The sequence below is a fragment of the Lissotriton vulgaris genome, chromosome 5, assembly GCF_964263255.1.
Source record: "Lissotriton vulgaris chromosome 5, aLisVul1.2, whole genome shotgun sequence".
NCBI classification, from domain to species: Eukaryota; Metazoa; Chordata; class Amphibia; order Caudata; family Salamandridae; genus Lissotriton; species Lissotriton vulgaris.
Window position 1 is genome coordinate 92,775,672 of NC_141693.1, and position 21,878 is coordinate 92,797,549.

General features: G+C 41.3%; 1 protein-coding gene across 2 annotated transcripts in view; it reads right to left on the reverse strand.

The window, feature by feature from the left end:
- The window catches only part of GARNL3 (GTPase activating Rap/RanGAP domain like 3), a 1,096,377-nt gene that overhangs the window by 227,749 nt on the left and 846,750 nt on the right, over window positions 1-21,878 (reverse strand). For both annotated transcript variants that reach the window (XM_086920961.1, XM_086920960.1), the window contains one exon: window positions 1,996-2,114. In XM_086920961.1, the coding sequence (XP_086777087.1) occupies window positions 1,996-2,114 (119 nt within the window). The remainder of the gene's footprint in view (window positions 1-1,995; window positions 2,115-21,878) is intronic.

Genomic DNA, 21,878 nt, shown 5'->3' on the forward strand with positions numbered 1-21,878 from the left:
AATCATGGAAATGACTGAATAGAAAAGATCTGAGTCATGACCTTAGACAAAAAAGTACTTCTATTCTTCCTTGATTTATAACCCATCACCATCCAGACAAACATATTGCGCAGAGATGGCTTTGAAACATACAGTGCAGAAATGCACAATCATTTTCCTTCTAAAGAAACTGCATGTTGAAGCAGAGATCTGGTGTCGATGCAAATTATGCGACGTTTCAATTTGCAGTTATTGATTTATCCATAGAATTTGAGACCCATGCAGGTTTGAGAGGCAAATCACTTCTCTGAGCTTCCACCGCTCTTCTTTCAGATTTTGCCTGCTTTCATGGGCTTCACAAAGTTTGTAAAAGAGGGGCACATGTTCTGTTCGAAGGATTAGGGCTGACCGATGAAACAGACCAGGTCCAAAAAAGAAGCAAATTGCAGGTAAGGCATTGCTCATTTAAGACTGGCTCTGCATGAAGCAGGATTTTGGGAGATTGCTGCTTCCCTGCATCGAAGCATAAAGCAAGCTCATGCTGAAAACTGAAGGCGTATCCATAGATTGCTGGCACTGGCATATGTGAGCCTGCTGTTGTGAGAGTGCGAGTTCTATTTTGCTTTTAAAGTATCCAAAATACCATATAAGGTTGCATCAGAGAAGAGCTGCGAGCACACAATAAAGATAAACAGGTTTTATTCTTAGATTGCAGGTGATGACACAGCAAATGTGCTTCATCCAGGGACTTCTTCAAGTTTAATAACGTGGATTAAAATAGCAGGACAGCCAATTTCCATGCCCTTGTCTGCTAAAATACAAAGTGAATTGTCTATATCAGGTTTTCTCAGCAAGCACAAGTGAATAGTTTTATTATGAAATGTAAAAGTCTAGGATGTATGTAGTTACCAATGTCTTTATAAATGTTGCATCTGAAGGTTGCCAAGACAAACATGGCCTTATCTTCTTAAGGCATAAAACATACCACATTAAAGTTCATCTGAAGGTGGCTTGATATCTGTACAGTACAAGGAAGTTTTAATTCCTATATTTTATGAGTTCCATAACTAATCAACTGTAGTGGTCTACAACGTAAACTGTAAAATAATTTGATTGTGAAATCAATCTAGCTCTCTGTCATTACAGTACTTTAATACACAATGAAGAAAATAGACTGCCTGTGCAAATTCTCACTTGCTGATACAGAGCAGAAGATCAACATAGAAATGTCCTCCAATTAAAGAAAGTTGTGACAGCACTGGCCTCAAGCCAACCTAGTCTAACATGCATTTATAACTGCAAATCATAACTACAATTGGCAGCTCAGTGGTGTCTGGTGTGAAGTGACACAAATTACAAAATAGGCCCACTTTAAGCAAGAGGAGAAAATAAAGCAGGGCATCTTGTACAAAGCCATTCAGACAGGAACTCCTAAATACATGACCCACAAACGTATCATATCAGTAGGTCTATTCTCAGAGAAAAGCACACACATTAGCTTTAAATCCAAGCCTTTAAAACGAACAACAAAAAACTGAAACGATCCTTTTTGGGCAGTGTACTCAAGATCCTGAACTCCTTACTCCCTCAATCAGAACTCTAGCTGCCTAACGTTCCTTCAAGATGGAACTTAAAGTCCTAATGCTACAATGCTTTTTGTTGTTTGAACAGACCACACTTCCATTATCCCTTTACAAAGAAGACACATTTTTATTAAGGCATTAAATATAAGTAAACCAATAGTACAACAATAATTTAACCTGTATAGTGCTAAGACACACAAGTAGGTGATAATTAAACCAAAAGGTGAGCAACACTTAATTGTATATTGCAACAGATATCAGCACTGGGGTGAAGATTCCATGCCATTTAATTTTGCCCCTGTTTGTTGTCTTCCACAATGACAAAAAAGCAGTATCTTTAATTTGAAATGCTTGGGACTGAAATGATTAGATGTCTAAAGTATGTGAAGAAATAAAAAAAAAATGCGTTGTCACAACAGTTGCTGGTACTTACTGTTTTCCTCCAGAGTATTGAGCGGTATTGTGGGACGCGCTGATTGTTTTGGTCAGACAGTACTACCGACAAAAAGAAAGGATTCTTTTCTATGTCTGTTCCTACATAATTCTGGTGAACTGAAAAGTAAAGGGAAAACACAAAGGTTATTATCTAGGAGTAGGATAATGATTACCTATTAGATAAATAATTATAAGTGAACTACAAAGAGTTAAAACACTTGTTCACAAAGATTTAGATTTAACTTACTCTTGGAGTACTCCTAGCTTCCTTTTGAAATTCAGGAGTAAAGAGTGCTACAAGAATAAGTCATTCCCACTCACAGCAAAGTCTATGTGACTTGGGGTTGTTATACCCTGATTCACTCAGTCAGTCAGAAAAACGGTATTCGGTTAATAAAAAAAATAAATCCACAAAGCTGATGTATGACTGACTTACATTTTGATAAAGTTGTAACATATGCATCTATACTTTACTCATGATTACTGAAAGTGGTAAACATCGTGCTCTACAAGTACATATTATACACACACCAACTTACACTGAGCCTGATACGCAAAGACTATCTTACTCTTGTAGTATTCTCAAGTAATACAAGGCTACCCCTGTTGAGAGGTAGACCCCCCAGTGCACCGCGTTGAAAAGACACACAGGTCTAATGATTTGAAGCAGACTTCATAAATGTTCAATCCAAATGATTTACTGGTTCATCGTGATTTAGTACATATACATTGAGTTCCATGTATAAGACATCGTGATCCAAATGCAAATGAAGTTTATCATCAACAGAATAAAGGTCCGAAAATTATAAATCCCAATGCATTTCGGGCTAAAACAAAAGCCCTTCCTCAGGGGATCGCTAGTGTGCGCTGAAAACGCGAACCAAGTTAGACAAGCCGGATCACGATGGCTATAATTTTCGGACCTTTATTCTGTTGATGATAAACTTCATTTGCATTTGGATCACGATGTCTTATACATACATCAGCGCAGCTAAAACCAGCGTGTCAGTTTCCTTGTCGGATTGCTCACCTGTTGCCTTTGCATATTGTAGAAGGAGTTCTGGACTGCGAGCACGCTGGAGCAGCTCTTCCTTTAACCTCCATACTCTACTCCTCGCGGAACCCGCTTCGCGGGTCCCGCATCGCCTCTGGACATCTCGGACTGCGCTGTTGGAAGTGCGCTGTGCTGTAAAGCTGAAAGCCTGAATCGAATAACACTGATTGAGCTTCTGTAGCGGTGGTGAGTGCAGGGCTGCGAGCGAGGGCAGGCGCAGGACTACTAGTCCCAGGAGCGCCTGACCCTCGGCATCTTCATCAGCTGACCCGCTCTCCCTGCTGGCTCCTCCCCCGCCTCAGCGCAGCTAAAACCAGCGTGTCAGTTTCCTTGTCGGATTGCTCACCTGTTGCCTTTGCATATTGTAGAAGGAGTTCTGGACTGCGAGCACGCTGGAGCAGCTCTTCCTTTAACCTCCATACTCTACTCCTCGCGGAACCCGCTTCGCGGGTCCCGCATCGCCTCTGGAGATCTCGGACTGCGCTGTTGGAAGTGCGCTGTGCTGTAAAGCTGAAAGCCTGAATCGAATAACACTGATTGAGCTTCTGTGGCGGTGGTGAGTGCAGGGCTGCGAGCGAGGGCAGGCGCAGGACTACTAGTCCCAGGAGCGCCTGACCCTCGGCATCTTCATCAGCTGACCCGCTCTCCCTGCTGGCTCCTCCCCCGCCTCAGCGCAGCTATAAATCTCCCACCTGGTACCGCAACGCGGGAGTGCGCCGGGAGAAGCCCGGGACAAGGGCGGGACAGTCTGAGGCCGTCAGAGGCTGAAGTAGGCTGGGCTGGGCCCCCTCCCTTTGATCTCTGGTATTAATTAGTTTGACATTGTTACTACAGGCTTGTATTGTACCTTTGGGTTCTGAATTATTTTTATCGATTGCTTTTTGCGTAAACTAGTCTCATGACGGCAAAAAAACTGCGTTCTGGACGCGTTCTAGTAGGGAGATCTGGGTCTAAAACGAAATCTAACCCTTTACGTAATAAAATTACTTCCTCCATGCAATTGAAAGGCCAGTGTCAGCTTTTCAATTTATGGGACAAAGGGAAAGATAAGTCGATTGAGCTGCAGCCCCCGAGCGAAATTCCAGAATATAACGTTTCGGAGCCTGCTAATATGGTTATTAATGTTTCCTCTAGCCTGAGTTTGGTTCCTAGTCAATCTTTGTTTTTACCTGCTAGCCCCGAAATAGTAAGGGGTTCGCCTTTGACTTCAAACAACTCACAATTGAAACTGAATTCTCTTCTTGAGTCTTCGGGTTGTAAGGTTTTAAAACCCGACAGTATTGGCCCCCCCCCCAAGCGTCTCTTATGGAAGTTCCTAAAGTTATAGTGAACACTAGCCCTTTGTCAGTTTTGCCAGTTAAACCGCCTGCCCTAGGAAGTGATTTTACATTACCTGACATTGATCTAACAGCTCATAGGGATCGGTTGAGATCCCTACAGGGGAAATCTAGGGGTATGCCAAATTCAGATGAAGTTATAACCATTTCAAGTACGGGTCCTCTAAGTAGTACACCCTCTAATAAATTAGATTTTTCCCTTGCTCAATTAAACTTCACCTCTTGTTCTGGCCCCATTTTGAACAATTTAGCTGAGGGTTCTCCATGTATTAATGGAAGGTTAATCTCCAATTCATTGTCCTCTTTGGAATCTATATTATCTTCGATCCTGAGCCTACTTGAAAAATTTGTTGGAGGTTCTGAGTGTATTTTTGACACGGTAACTCAAATTTTGCAAGTTCTCTTGCAAAGTAAGAATGGTCCAGTGTCAGATCGCCCTCCAACATCTGCTACTCTGATGGAGCTTCCCAAAATGAGTTCTCCTAGTGCTCAAGCAGTACTGGATTCAGCTCAATCTCCTCTCCTGACGGAAGGCCAAAAAGCTATGAATCCAGTAGCGCTACCAGCTGACCCTAAGATTTCCAAAGCGGTTTCGGCTGGTGCTAATTGCATAGCTTCCATTAGTGATAAGATAGAGGTAGTATCTACGTCCCCAGTCAACCATAAAATTGAAACCCCCTCTCTCTTCCCTATATTTTTCTTTACAGTCAAACAAAGAGGAGGAGATCCCTAAAGCAAATTCTGGAATGGTAGAAAAATCGATTCCCCCAAAACACAAAAAGATCAGAATAAAGAAGAGAAAACCCATTCGAAGATTCTCTAAAAAAAGACAGAGAACACTTCTATTTGATAAGAGTGTGGAACCAATTCTAGAAGATCCCCCTCAGGCTGAGCAGTCTTCTACCCTTCAGGAAGATATGATTGCTTCCCCTAAAGTGGAACTCCCGTCTACAGGTTTAGGTCCCATAAGTTTCACCAACCCTTTCCTTCCCAAGGTCACCTCACCCTCCGTTAACCCTTTCCTTTCTTATTTCAATCCTTCAGCAAGGCCTCTCCAAGTCGCACCCAAGGTTACTTCTCCCTCTGTTAATCCTTCCCTCTCCTCTCTCAATCCTTCAGCAAGGCCCTTCCAAGATGCTCCCTCAATTGTAGTCATTCCTCCTAAAGAAAAAAAAAATGTAGATACTTTCTTTCTTGATTTTTCTCCCTTATTTGAACCCGATTTAATTCTAAATAGATCTGCCCTACTTATTTGTTTCAAAGAGATTGAAAGTTTAAAATTAATTCAAACGTCTGATTTGGACGTAGTTTTCCTTCTTAACTCTTTGGTAGGGAGATCCACAAGATCCACAAGGGTGAAATTCCAATCTAAAGTTGTGTCAAACCTTATTCTACAGTGGGTAGAGGAATTACAAATCAGAGGGATAGATGTTACGCCATACTTTGGGGAAAAACGAAATCAAAGTACTCCTTCCAACTTGTCATCTCCCTCCAATACGGGTTTGATGTTGTCGGATTGGTCTAGTTCTAGATCGGAGGACTTAAAAATATGTGTGTCCAGGAATGAAAGGCAAGTTTCATATAAAAACCCTCCTCTTAAACAAACTGTGAAGGATGATCAGTCTAAATGGAGTTGGTTACCTGGAGTTTTAGCGAGTAAATCTGCTCCCTGCCCCAAACCGCATTCAAATTTTTAACAGAGAGCTGAAGCTCATCTCATGGAATACTGCAGGTTTTAAAGATCATAAGGAGAAACTGTGCTTCTTGCATTCCCAAAAGGCAGATATAATCTGTTTACAAGAAACATGGGTGGAAGGTAGATTAGCGCTAGAAAAAGATTACTTTGTTTTGGAAAACAGCGCAACCTCCTCCAGAAGAGGTCACGCAAAGGGAGGAATAGCATGCTTGTTAACAAATAGAATAAAATGGAATTACGCACATTATCTCGATCCAGGGAAATTGTTCCAAGCAATAACCTTAAAAGATGTATTCGAGGATTGCCCTAATAGATCGCTGGTTGTGATAAATATCTACATTGCCCCAAATTGTTGCTTTAATGATGGTCTAAAAACACTGTTTTCTTTTTTAACTAAAACGATGGATACTTCCCCGTCTCCTCATGTATTAATGCTTGGGGATTTGAACTGCAATATATCCAATTGTGGGTTGGATTTGTTTAGAAACATCCACAGGGAAGAGTCCTTGAATATACCATCGGCCCAGTTACCTGCTAAAATTAAAACTAACAAAAGAGGCAAACTTGTCCTAGAAGGTCTACATAAAGTTGATTGTTTAATAGTAAATGGGAGGCTCCCTTCCGACACCCCGGCAGCTTTCACACATAAATCAAATACGGGAAAATCTATTATTGACTATGTTATGGTAGATTATGCTTTATTTTCCCAGTTGAAAGATATGAAAGTCATTGAGTCTAACCTTAGTGACCATAATGCGTTGATGCTTACAGTCTCCGTCAGTCTCCCGAAAGTGGATCCTTGGAGTATAGATACGGACCTGGTGAATTTTGACTCCAACTCAGGGAAATGTTTCTGGAATTTTCGCTCCTTTGAAAGTTTGGTGTCCCTTTTGAATTTAACCGTCGAGAGTTTACCTCTCTGGGAAGGGAGAGAGCTGTTGGGATTTGCTAACTTTTTAGAATCGGTAACTTCCATAGCGAAAAAGAAACCCTGTGTGAAACAATCTTTTGCAGTCCCTCATTCCCTACGGGCTATAAATATAGAAATAAATAAAGTTATAAGGGGGCAATTTTTATTTTTTACCCAAGAAGCCAAGCACAAGTTGTCAATTTTAAAAAGAAGGAGAGTTAGGCTTAAGGCCCGTTTAAAACGCAATAAGGAAGACGCTCTTTGGATACAACTGAGGGAAGCTTCTTATAACGGCCAAGCCAAGACTTTCTGGTCTTTAATCGGCAAGGGTTGTGGTACCAGAGCCAGTCCCACTCCTATTGCCATTGAGGAACTGACGTGGGTTCAATATATCGAGAATTTGTACAGTAACAATAATTCACAAGTATACAAAGTGGAATTTAATAATGTCTCACGTGTATTTGATTGTCCATCGGAAAAGGAAATTGAATTTGCTATTAGGAATATGCGTTCCTCTGGTGCGATGGGTCCAGATAAAGTCCCAATCTCTGTACTAAAACAACAGAGTGAACTTTGGAGCAAAATCCTCGTTCCAGTGTTTAAATTTTGCTTTTCTAGTGGAACAGTCCCCCCCTCCTGGAAAGGAAGTATCATTGTTCCTTTATATAAAAAAGGGGCAAGAGATCTTCCCCAAAATTATCGTCAAATCGCTTTGCTTGATGCCATTGGTAAGGTTTTCGCAAAATGTATTCTTACTTTAATGAACCAATGGGTAACTGAGTTTAAAATCCTCCCTATTGAACAAACAGGTTTCAGACAAAATCACGGAACTCTAGATAACTTGACGGCATTAAAAGTTATCACGGAAAAATATGTGAAAGTCCGTGGTGGGCAGGTATATGGCGCTTTTATTGACTTCTCCACCGCATTTGATAAAGTGGATAGAATATTGCTGTGGAGAAAGTTATTTGATTTAGGTATGCCCCCTTCCTTATTAAGTTAATTTGCGCCCTCTACTCAGATACCTGGTGTAGAGTTCTACTGGGAGGAGAATGTGGTTTATCTAAAATAATTCCTACTTCTAACGGGTTAAAGCAAGGTTGCCTTTTGGCTCCTTTGCTGTTTTCCCTCTATACAGTTGATTTACCCGTTGCCCTCTCAGCCTGCGCTGGTATTGCCCCGTCTTTGGGTGGAGTTCCAATTGCATGCCTCATGTATGCAGATGATATCTTGATTCTGGATCTTACCCCGAAGGGCTTGAATAATCGTTTGCAAGCGCTTTCTGAATACGCTGAAAACCATTACCTATTGATAAACACGGCAAAAGTAAAGTGATGTGTTTCTCTGGTAGGAAGAAACCTAAATTCCCTAACTTTCCTTGGGTTGTGGGGGGTCAAAAATTGGAAATTGTGAAATCCTACACCTTCCTTGGCAAAATTGTCACAAATAATCTAAGTGACAAAGCACATATAGACAATAACTCCCGGAAGGCTATTTCACAGGGAAAGAGTTTAGTATCCTTGTATAAAGCCACAGGTAGAAGGCATTTTTCTATTCTTTTAGATGTATTTAGAGCGAAAGTTCCTGCCTCCCTGTTATACGGAATAGAGTTAATTGATCTAAAAAAGTGGAGTTTTTTAAACTCAGCGGAAGGGAAAATTTTGCGTAGTTTACTGTCTGTTAGTACAGCAAATTCGACTGCTTCCCTGAGACAGGAACTTGGTATACGCAGTAGCTGGGTTCAAGGTTTGGCCAGTATTATACGTTGGGTAGTAGGTATAGCAAAAAGTGAGTCTAACACCTTAAGACATCTTATAAAAAATGAATTACTGGGAAACTTCAATGACTATTCCTTGATTGTAAAAAATTTCAGGTTTGCCGTGGCACAATTGAAATTGGATAAAGAGATTTTATTTTCTTTATCCTCTTATCAATTAAAAACCATCTTGAAGTCTGCCACATGGGAACTGGGGTTTAGTCAGGACAGAGATTCCCGACTGTTGAAAAAAGGTTGTACTCCTGTTATTGAGTCCTGTATTTTGCGGAAAGCTCAACCTTATATGTACTGGAACATCTCTCATGGCGTTAGACGCTTAGTGTACTTAATAAGACAAAATCTGCTTCCGTTGAAAGTTCTTTGTGCCAGATGGTATGGCCATTCGGCACTCTGTGATCTTTGTCAGATGTATGACCAGGACTTAGATCATGTTATTTTTGTTTGTCCTGCCCTGATGCCTTTCAGGCGTAGATGGTTAAGACCAATTTGCCTACAACTCAACATTCTATCAGCTTCTTCACTTCAGGCGGCCTTGATTAACCCACCTAATGAAATGTTTTGTTTTAAACTGTACAGTTTCTTTAAATGTTTTTTGGACCTGTATTAAGATGTTAATTTTGTATTGTTGTTAAATGACATCTTACGTGCTTCTTGTTTTTGTATGTATATCTTTGCTTTTATGTGGACCTCATAAAGAGTTCCTTTATCATAATAAAATAAACTTGAAACTTGTAATAAAGTCACTATCCTATTAGGCCCATGGAGAGTTATCAATAATTTATTCCTGAGTTCAACCTTTGGCAGGAGTGGCACACAGAAGACAAGCCTACAGTAGAGAAAATGTGTAAAGTATTTAGAAATACTAAAAGAGTTATAAAGTCTAAAACACAACACAATAAAAATCCCAATCTTATTTCCTAAAACTGAAAAAAGTGGTACAATAAATGACATCAAAAAACAAAAATCCAATAAGGGAAACTGGAGGAATGGATTTTAAAAGATTTAAGGCAAAAAGCACCAAAAAATGAAAGCTCCAATCAGTAGTCACTATTCGTAGGTGAACTGGACCTAATAATGATTTCAGGCTGACAGCGATGCAATGCTGGCTAGATACACTAAGCAGGTTCATCCAGGTCATAGATTTTACCATAGGACTTTGTCTTTGAAGCCTTGGTTTTGGCAGGATTATTTCAGAGCAGGGAAAGTTCACATTTTGTGCACAGGAAGGTCTGCTAATTGGGTGGAAACTTTTTTATCATTCCTCTGGGAAAGAATTTCAATGTTTGGACGTAGTTATTTTCAGAGCTTAGAATCATGCAGTGGGACAAGGCTGCAGGCTGTGTCCGACAATGAGTTCCATGCGGCTGGATACCTTCTTGTAGAGGATCTGCTGAAACAGATTTGCTGTTGCAGAGAAGCTCAAACCAGGACCATTCTAATTTACTTGTCCAGCTCAGTCGTGCCTTAATTGACTTGAGTGGTTGGTCCCAGTCCTCCAGAGATCTGGCAGCTCAAAATGTTTGAGGATTTCAGAATACGTCCTTCTGGAAACTGCTAAAGCTCCCAAGACCTTAAGGACAGCACTTAGGGGTCAGAAAAAACTCCAGCAGAGGCCACCAGCAGGGTCCAGTCTTCTTCCATTTGCAGCTGTTCACAACAGAAAAATGGCCTCTTGAAATTTGTTGTATCTCTGTAGCTATGCAGAAGGTCAACAAACTGACCCTTGAAGTCCATGTCTTTGTCCGGGGTACAATTTAGGAATTAATGAATGAATTAATGAAATAATTTATAAGGGACAACGATTGCCTGGAGACGTCTTGGCGTTTTACGAAACAAGGAAAAAAGTGAAACCTCAACTAACATCTATTGTACTCAAAACCAGTTTTTAGTGACTTCCTGAATAGTGAAAGCGAGGTGGCAGCCTTTAGACTATGAGGGAGGTGATTCCAATACAGCGCAGTGCATCTGAAGAAATTCCTAGCACCCGAGGAAGACTGTTCTAAGAACAAAGGTTCCTGCCAGGCACATTTCATCTCAGGTTCTCCCTAAAATAGATGGGACCTTGCCCATAAAGAGTCTTATAAACCGTACATTAGGCTTTGAAAATGATTTGTTTCTTCACCAGCAACCAGTATAGTTTGCTGATGGCCGCTGTCACAGAATGGAGTTTGGACCTTTTTCAAAAGGGTTTGAAATTAATTTAAAGAACCCATAGGCACATCTAAATAATAACTATTGCAGTAATTCAATCTGGCCAAGTCCTGTGCAATGGCCAACATTTTTAGAAGATTGAAAGGTATACATTTTTAAATTTTCTTGATCACTCTAAGTGAATAGAAATAGGACAAAGTAACCTTACTGACTTAATTCTTATATTTCAGTTCATCATCTATCAACCCCGCAAGATTATCAGGCCACCATGCAGGGGACCAACAAGTAGTGCTATTCCCAAAAAGAATGACCTCTGTCTTGGATGAATTCAGCTTTAGGTAATTGCTGTCCATCAATTTGCTGACTGCGTTCATACAGTTCCTAAATAGATCACTTCAGTGGCATTATTTTTTTAAAGTGAAACTACTATTTGTGTATCATCCGTATAAGCCGCTAATGAAAAACCAAAAAGATTTTATCAGAGCAATTAAAGGTGTTTCATAAATGTTGAACAGTGGCTGCAGCAACGCCAGTGCCGGAACTTCTATTCCAAGGCTGTGAATATGGTCAACCCGAGGAACATGATTGTATTGATAGCTGCAGACAGATCTAGTAAGATGAGGGCGATCTGATTTCCTGAGTGGCCACTATTAGCGCATATTCTGTGCTGCTGCCTTATCTAAAGACAAACTGGGTATCGTCAAGGAGATGATTTACATAAATAGAAGGAGCAAGTTGCTCATTCATTACTTTCTCCACCAGTTTGGATGGAAAAGGAAGATTGACCGGTAATTATTTAAATCCAGCACGTTTAAGTTGTTTTTTTTTAGCAAAGGGAGAACTGAGGCTGACTTCCAGCGAGTAGGAAAAAAGTACTGTCTCAAACATGACATAAAAGATCTTGGACAGATATGAAGCTACTGCCTCTGATACTAAATGAACTACTTTAGGCAGAGAAGGGTCCTGATTTAGTGTTAATGATGACAGTTTTTAACTGATCTACTGTGGGAGCCTCAAATTTCCTTAGGCCATGGTTTCCAGAAATCAGCTTAGTTGACTGATTATTATCATGGCAATTAGAGCCACAAGCATCGAATTTGTTACAGATGGTCCCCACTTTATCATGGAAAAAAACCTCCTAGTGTTTCATAGAAATCCTTACTACTCGCTGCTAAATTACTCACTGACGAGGTACTTTTTTATTGTATTAAACAGTGTTTTATTTGAATCACAAGCTGATTTTATTTGCTCTGAATAGTAAGTTGATCTGGCAATCAAGGAAAGTTTTTCTATTCTGCAATGCATAGTTTATATTTTTCTCTTTCCAGTGACGGCTGGTATGGCTTGCGGGTGGTAGGGTGTGTTGGGGAGTCGTGTAGGGGGGAGTTGCGATGGTGGCATTGGGGTACGCAATATTAAAAAAAAAAAGTCCCTCATCTCTGCTCCAGCTCTCCTTGTCTTGGAACACGAAGCACAGCCAGGCCCCACTGACCAATCACAATGCTGCAATACAATATTGTGATTGGTGAGCACCCAGGCTCCCCTGAACAATCACAATGTTGCACTGCAGAATTGTGATTCGTCTGAGCGGCGTGACACAGCGTTCAGCCAGGGGCTGGAGGGGTGGTCATATTCTCCATGCAGGATATAATGCAGATTGCATGGAGAACAGGGAAAGTGTGCATGCCTGAAAGGGCCGACCAAACAGTCATTGAGCACTTAGGAGTGGGCAAACCACTCCTCCCCTACCCTGCTCCGAGAGCAGAGTAGAGCAGCCCAGCCAAACCGCTCGCCCGCAAAGCAGCGCAAAGCATAAAATGAAAATAACTTGAAGTTATTAGCCTTTTATGTTTCGCACATTGCAGTGCTTAAAAGCAGTGGGGCGACACTACTCCGCCATAGCGGAGGAGCCACCACTGTCTCTCTCATTCAACTGATAGGTCTTGCGCCATTTACGCTCCTGCCTCCTTTGTTTGGATGCCCTAAGTGACTCATCAAACCACGGTTGAGAATACTTTTTTATGTTATTAACCCTAACTCTTGTAGGAGCAATAACATTAAAAGCAGAATTTAACCAATTTGAATAATCCTCCGCCATCTGGTCTATGTTATATGAACTTTCGAGAAGGGGACTTGTACCTTATGCCATGTCTGACCTAAAGGCTTTGAGGTCTAGCCTTTCTAGTCTCCTCACAGGCCTTAAATATCAGGGGCGGTCCTTCATCTTTCCTGCCACATGTTCAGAAAGCAACCTGAGAAGGGGGTTTGTGGTGTCACATTTATGGGTTGAACTAGCTAGTGTGTGGTGGGTAACTCTTGGCTCCTCCCTAACCAGTGGGATAAATGTTCCCAGGGTCAGTCCTACCCTCTTTTTTAGCTGTTTCTTCTCGTCCCACTGTAAACAATCTCACAGTGCAATTTACTCCTAAAATCCAAAAAGGAGAAACCTTTTCTCCCTTGTGCAGAGCTTGTATGCCCACACCGAAGTGTGCCCAGGCAAATGAGTTGCTCCCTCCATTGGGGTTACTCAAACCTGTGCCTGGGGTAGCTCCCCCTCACTAGGTATGGAGACAGCCTGCTGGGGTAACAAAGGTTTGACTTCTCAATGTTTTACTTAGCAGTTACTTGTGAAAGAGCAGGCCCTTCACAGACGAATGAAGTTCCTGGGTCCACCCTATTTAGTATTTCTACAAAGGGAAGAAAAAAAAAGCAGGTCATTGTCTCTGCTCTTTGAGCAGTTTTCACACCTCATTAAGCTCAAGTACTGGCTGGGCAACTACTGTCAAACGAATCAAATTAGCTTCCAGATGCTTTAGACAGGGAAAAGATACATTACCATAAACTACTTTTCCTAAATAGTTATTAAAAATCTAACTTTACTTTTGGATTGGATGTTTAATAAATATTTAAGACAGTAGTTCAATTATTTTCTACAATGGTAGGCCTGATGCCATTGTGTCCTTGTCACATTAGGTGATAGCGCAATAAGTGCTGTAGTCCACAGGTGGCATTTAACTTTTTATGCTATGGGTATAGTTTCATTAAACTACAATGGGCCCAGATCTCTGTTCTGGGGTGAACGCATGACATTGTTCTGCATTTTGTCCATCAATTGTTCTTTTTGCATTTGTCACCCCGAGTAAGATGAGTATGCCCAGACGTGGGTCCAGTGCTCTCCATGCCACTGGAGTCAAGCTATCCTGGCTGACGAGGGCAGAAAGCCTGAAACCGGTCCTAGGATGCTTGTTTCCAGTCCAGGGAGGACCTGGCCTGGCAGTTCGGCTGGACTGTTCCCATTGGGCTCAGGGTCAAGAATGATTTGCATATGGCTGGGTTCAAACTGGAATGGCATGGTAAGCAAAAGAAACGATGGATTTGGGCCCAGATCTCTGTACTGGGGTGAATGTATGACATTGTTCTGCATTCTGTCCATCAATTGTTCTTTTTGCCAATGTCCCAAAAGGCATCAGTTCAAAAAGGAAACTAATCGAGTTCTTACAATACTGTGACACCATGATTTGTACATATAACTGAAATATAACATACAAAATGAAGAGAAAGAAAGAAAGAATATGTGAAAAAAAATCCAAGAAGATATATTTAATGAGCTATAATTTGCAGCGGCATCACATATGAAGTAAAAGGTACTCAATGTCAAAAGTGAACAAACTGTGCTTGTGAAAGTCAAATGAATGATGGAAGGTGAATCACATAAAACCAGAACAGCAGCGAAAAGAGACCTATCATTAAATATGGGAAACGGCATTAACCACATGAGCTAAACCACATGTGCTGTTTCCACACAAGTAGAACGCCCCTTGTCTGAACCATGCATATGCTTTAACCAAGCATATGTGTGGTTAAGGCAGTCAGCAGTCAAGTTGCAGAGACCGGATGGGTGGGAAAGGAACAGGAAGGATCGAGAGAGGAAGGACCGGGACGTGGCTTGGTAAGTAGGGCTTCTGGGGGGCGGGGAGTTTTTGGGAAGTAGTTTTCAAGAGGGGTAGTTTTAGGGCCAGGGACACTATTTTTAGGACTAGGGGCTATTTTAGGTGTCAGGGCGGGGGCTGCGGTTGGATTTCGGGTAGTTTTCTGGGGTCTGGTAATTTTTTGGGCTGGGGATGAGTGCATTGCAGGGCTGGGGGACAGTTTTAAGGGCTCAGGGTGGGAGGCCTGGGGTGTGATCTTTAGTATGCATGCCTTTACCAATAATGCCTTTACAACACAATTTGTTGTAAACGCATGCATGGTAAAGACATGGATGGTTAAGACACGGTGGTGCTCGAGACCTCATTGTTAAGGCATATGTTGTTGAGGCATACGTTGTTCTATCATACAACCATTAAATATGGTGCATAGATGTACATAAAGTACACAGTTTTAGTGATAAATCATTGTACAATTAATATCCTTTTTCAGCCAAGTGAATGTCAAAAGTGTTTCGACCTTCCACAATTTCACAGGTCATCATCAGGAAAAAAGTAGTGCTAGGAATAGGATTGCTTTCTTTATACGTTCCAGAGATAGGATATCCGCATGAACGTCCTTACAATTGATGAAAAGCAAAAGATCATTCCTAAATAGTACCACACTTGTAGACGTTGAAATGTTAGAGGCTGTATGGAAATCAATCCCTCTTACAGGGCAAATGGCATCATAAGGCAATAGGTTTGTGCTATTCTTTTAAGAAAAGGGGGCATTTTGCTCCCACATGCAAATTCCATAATGTAAGTGGAATGTCAAAGTAAGTTAATCCCACAATTAATTTGGGTTTTGCACCCATAATGATGATTCTCATGCATCGATAGAGAAACTGTGAAAACCCTTTGAAGAATCAAGTCGTGTATCACTAAAATGACAAGCATTATAGATAAGGCACATTTATGTTGATTTAGTGGCCTCAAACTATCGGTCAAAAGGGGAGTTCGTATTAATTTGTGCGTGGTCCTTATACATGTATTTCTAGGAGTAAGAAATGCATATTCATACACAGATGTTTTCATTAGTAAGCATGTTTTAGTCTTATAAATTTAAACCTAATTCTAGAGTCAGACATAATTACTCACAGAAAATGTTTCTTGAATCAGTCCTGGATATTTAGATACTAGCAGCCCGTCCCGACGTTGTCCAGGTATGAATTGCTGCCGGCCAGTAGTATATTGTTTTGTAGGATTTCGTTTTGATAGCATTTCTTATCTGTGACAGGCCTGTGAAACGCTCCGATTCACAGTGCACTGCTGATGCACGTAAGAGTGAGCGTTCAGTAGCATGTGAACTCGAGTTTCCCTACTTTATTTTTCCTTGCAATATTATATAGCGCAAACTCGACAACATGGCATCAGCATAATTTACATTACAGAAGAACACATTCATTTGTGGTAGGCACGGGGAGACAAAGCGATTTGCCTGGAATCACAGGATGTTGAGCTGATGCCGAGATTCTAATGTAGCTCCCCAGCTCTAAAGTTTGCAATTCTAGAACTTGTGGCGGGAGGTGTGTCTAAAAGGGTATGTCCGGTGCTGGCCATCAATGAGAGAGACCTGTGCATTTTTCAAATTGGTGGTGAAAAAATATGAGTATGCTTGCTGGAGATGTGGGCGCTCTGTGTCACCAATGTACGTACCGGGGGAGGGTAAACACCCATTATTCCGCAACTTTCTTTTCGCATAACATCACTCCGCATACTTTCATTACGAAAGTACCATGACTCCATAATGCCATTATAACGCATGGCATTACGTTTTATATGCTTTTACCACGCATACATTTATAACGAAATTCGTTGTAAATGCATGAATGGTAAAAGCATGTTTTTTTATAATGTTTGGATGAGGTAAGTATGGGTATAGGGGTATATGTTTTGGGGTACTGAGGTATATGTTTTGGGTGTTTGGGTATTTTAAGGGCTAGGTTTGGGTTTTGGGGTACAGGGGTATTTTTAGGGTTCAGGGCTAGGTTTGGGTTTTGGGGTTCAGGGTTATTTTAGGGTTCACGGGTAGGTCTGTGTTTTGGGGTACAGGGTTATTTTTATGGTTCAGGGCTAGGTTTGCGTTTTGGGTAACAGGGGTATTTTTAGGGTTCAGGGGTAGGTTTGGGTTTTGGGGTACAGGGGTATTTTAAGAGTTCAGGGCTAGGTTTGGGTTTTGGGGTACAGGGGTATTTTTAGGGTTCAGGGCTAGGTTTGGGTTTTGGGGTACAGGGGTATTTTAGGGTTCAGGGGTAGGTTTAGGTTTTGGGGTACTGGGGTATATTTAGGGTTCAGGGCTAGGTTTGGGTTTTGGGGTACAGGGGTATTTTAGGGTTCAGGGGTAGGTTTAGGTTTTGGGGTACAGGGTTATTTTTAGGGTTCAGGGCTAGGTTTGGGTTTTGGGGTACAGGGGTATTTTAGGGTTCAGGGGTAGGTTTAGGTTTTGGGGTACAGGGGTATTTTTAGGGTTCAGGGCTAGGTTTGGGTTTTGGGGTACAGGGGTATTTTAGGATTCAGGGGTAGGTTTAGGTTTTGGGGTACAGGGGTATTTTTAGGGTTCAGGGCTAGGTTTGGGTTTTGTGGTACAGGGGTATTTTTAGGGTTCAGGGGTAGGTTTAGGTTTTGGGGTACAGGGGTATTTTAGGGTTCAGGGGTAGGTTTAGGTTTTGGGGTACAGGGGTATTTTTAGGGTTCAGGGCTAGGTTTGGGTGTTGGGGTACAGGGGTATTTTTAGGGTTCAGGGGTAGGTTTGGGTTTTGAGGTACAGGGTTATTTATAGGGTTCAGGGCTAGGTTTGGGTTTTGGGGTACAGGGGTATTTTTAGGGTTTAGGGATAGATTTGGTTTTGGGGTACAGGGTATATTTATAGGGTTAAGATGGGTTAGTGTTTAAGGGTGTTGGGGTATTTTAAGGAGTATGGGTGGGTTATGATTATGGGGTGCAGGGGTATTTAAAGGGAGCAGGGTGGACACCCGGAGCTGGAATGTACAGAACCTGGGAAGAAAAAACAATGAAATATTGGGCACAACGCTCGCTTTATTTTTTCCGTAATCCCGCGCCCCGCACATGCCCACGCCCCCAGCACACGACCACAGCACACGATATGAGACATGGCATGAAAGGCGGAACTTACCACACGCCCCCAGCGTTTGTCACGCCTCCAGCACACACCCACAGCACAACGCAGACATGCCCACAAGGGACTACTTTGCTGGCACGGATCTTTTGCCTTTTAAATGTACATGGTGGGCGTCTGCATTGCCTATGTCCTTCTGCTGCAACTGCCCTTTCCAACGCTGCATTGGGTGTTGTGATTGGTGCTGTGGTTTCTGAGATTACCCACCTCAAAGGTTTGGGCTCTCTCTTTATTATATTAGTATAGATAATTCACATTTAAAACGGGGAAGAGCAGCAACTCTTAGAAAAATCTTTAGGAACCACGTGTAGAGAAGCAAGTGAAGTCAGGCGATGAAAGGGGAGATGGCGAAGAAAGATGAAAGGTAATAGCAGTAACCAGAGAGACAGGCAAAGTAGATGAAATCGGGCAAGAGAAAGTAAGAAAAAAGAAGGAAGTAGAGAAAAACGGGTGGGGAGAGACTGGAACACCTACATAATTATAACAGATTAATACTTTGCTCCACAGGTGCCTGGGTGTTATCTGAAGGAGAAACAGAGGTGAAAATGCACATGAGTATATTTTTTGGAGGTAACCGTGTCACGGGAGATAGTAAATAAAAAAAGGGAAGAAAGAGAGAATCAAGAGGAAGGAGTGAGCAGGAGAGCTGATGACAGGGATATATCAGGGAAAAAGCAAAAAACAGCTGGAGTCAGGGAAATGCATATAGAAGGGGAAAGAAAAAGAAGAACTGGAAAATGGAGAGGGTTGAGAAAGACAAAGAGGAGCAGGAGAGAAGAAAAGGGAACATGGTAAGAAGAATGAGGAAAGGGGGAAAGTGAAAGTTGGAAAGAGTCGATTAGGTGGGGGAAAAAGAGGGCTATAGAATGGAAATATTCAGGCAGAGGAAAAGGATAGAGGAATATAGAAGATTGATGGCGAACAGAAGGGCGAAGGTAAGGAAAGAAAGACGTTATGAAAGTTGTGGAAACTTTTAACATTTACTTCGTAGGAAATTTTGGAAATTGGAAATGTGTTTTAGGTATTTCAGAAAATCGAAATGCTCCTGATGTGCTTTAAAATGTACTTGTCCTCTGATGAGAGAGGGGGCTGTCCCCTATAAACCCATCTCCACATCCTAAGCATTGTTGATGGCTCACATTCTTTTCATTCCACTTTTTGTCTTCACAATGGACGGTTTAATCAAGTGTGTCCCAAGGAGATAAGACCCCAGAAAAGATGTTAAAATCTTACAACCTTCTTTCCAAACTTACAGGTCTTAAGTGCTTTTGAATTAACCATTAGCAGTTACGTTTTCAAAAATTCTCCTTTAAATCGTATTGTGGATTCAACAATATTGAAAGCCCAACATGGTTTAAGATGAACCAGAGAAAAGGTTCTTGTGGCTAGTGAAAGGAAGGCCTGAAACTCTAAGATACCATTTTGCCTGGGCATATGAATACTCTGTCTCTGCGGTTTTACCCAATATGTTTCAAAATGCACCACCGAAAGCCTCGACAATGTATTCTGGGTAGTGAATGTGTGCACTCAAATATCAAAATGTCAAAAAAATGTTAAAAAGAAATGATGCTTGTGGACATTTTGGATGTTTATTTTCAATTCATCAAGAATAATTGGTTCTCATTAAGTAATCACATACTCATTCTTAAATCGTGCTGAAGTCATCAGGAATAGTCACAAAATATGAAGTCATCAGATACTCATTCTTAAATCCTCCTGAAGTCATAAGGAATAGTCACACCTTGTGAAGTCATCCGATACTCATTCTTAAATCCTCCCAAAGTCATCAGGAATAGTCACACCTTGTGAAGTCATCGGATTCTCATTCTTAAATCGTCCTGAAGTCACACCTTATGAAGTCATCAGATACTCATTCTTAAATCCTTCTGAAGTCATAAGGAACAGTCACACCTTGTGAAGTCATCAGATACTCATTCTTAAATCGTCCTGAAGTCATCAGGAATAGTCACACCCTGTGAAGTCATCAGATACTCATTCTGAAATCCTCCCGAAGTCATCAGGAATAGTCACACCTTGTGAAGTCATCAGATACTCATTTTCAAGTCATCCTCAAGTCATCAGCAATAGTCACGACTTCTGAAGACATCAGAGAATCATTTTCAAGTCATTCTCAAGTCATCAAGCTCAAGTTTCTAAACTTGGCTGATGACTTCAAGAGCAAGAAGATGTCTGATGATGTGAAAATGATTTCTAGAGTATTTGGATGATCATCCAATGACTCTGGGATGACTTCTAAAGTAATCCTGTTTATACTGCACACAGGAAGCACTCACGTTTCAGAACAACACATGTGATAGGGATAATTATTTTAGCATTGCACTTCAGCTCAGCAGGGTTATCTGTGATGACTTAGGTGGCTGGAGAGGGACAGCGGCCCAAGCTGTTGAGGGTGAATCTGTACATTATGTCAAACAAGTGGCCTTTAAGACGTCCCATTTGACTCAGTAAATATGTCATAAATCATAGTGATAACAGTGCACTTTCTGTAAACCACTTCCTGTTATGCCACGCTCTGGGATGTTACTTCCTGTGATGCCAGTATCAAAGGTCACATCCTTTCCCAGTAAATATAGCAGCTAGTTTGATTACCTATTTTTCTTTCGTAGCCAGCTGCGATAACCTATAAAAGAAAATATTTATTGACTACAATAGAGCATGAGGTTGACAATGGTAAATAAATCTATAAATGTGCATTGCTATGCAGAATGCACTGTTATTCTGAGGAATGCAGTGTCCTGAATATGGTTTTAGCCTTTTCTGACAGATCCAGATTAATGGTACCAACGTTCCAGTAAAATGTACATATACACTTTTGGCTACACGATGAATGCAAGCCTGTGAATCCATCCATCCATCAATGTATCTGACCGCTGCTCTGGTCTGCACTCGCACAGCACAGAGCCTTGACGCTGATCAATGCTGCCTGCTTAATATTCTGGTCTCCTTCAGTCTGCACAGAACATGAAATCTAATTTTGGTTCCCAAGCCGCGTCTTTCAGAAAAGAGAATATTGCGGCATTACCCTGGCAATATCCGGAAAACAAATTACTGTGAGACAGGAGGGTTTATGATGCACCGGAGTCTGGTAATGTCGTTGCAGTGTGCTACACGCACTTTAGAGGCACGTTGTGCGTGTTAGCAAAACAAACGTCATCTCATCGATCCTGGGAGACGGTCGATTTTATTGTGAAATATGAGTTTTTATCGCATAAATTTAATTTATATGTCTCGGCAAATCAGAGCTGGATTACCTGTACATCACTAAGGGAGAGAATATCCTCCGTCATTTGAAATGTAGAGCGTCACAAATGACATTTGAGATAACCATCTAACGCAAAATGTCCTTTTTGCACTGTTCCATCAAAGCAAATGTTTCACAAAGGGCGGCTGGTGAAAGTGATATTGAGGCAATATCTGTAAACCAGCTCAAAATATGAAGAAAAAATATAGTGAGTCCAATAACATCGATTACCTGAAGGAAGTAAAATAATTTTATTTTGTGTTGTGTGACACGGATCTAGCTTTATTTCCGTGTCATAGGGAGGTTCAACTAATCCTGTTTGTTGTTGTTTGAGTGGGGTGTTATCCCTGCTCAAGCAACAACCACAGTCCTTGTCAGGATGAACCACAAAAAGCCACTAAATAATCCTGTGCATAACCCTCTGGTAGCTTGGCACAAAGGCACTCAGGGCGAAATTAGAGGCAATGTGTAAAGTATTTATGCAGAACACAAACAGAAATAAAGTGAAAAGACAAAACAAGAAAAATCACATATAAATTAAGAAAAATGAAGGTAATGTTAATACATAAAAGGATACTGCAATGACAAAA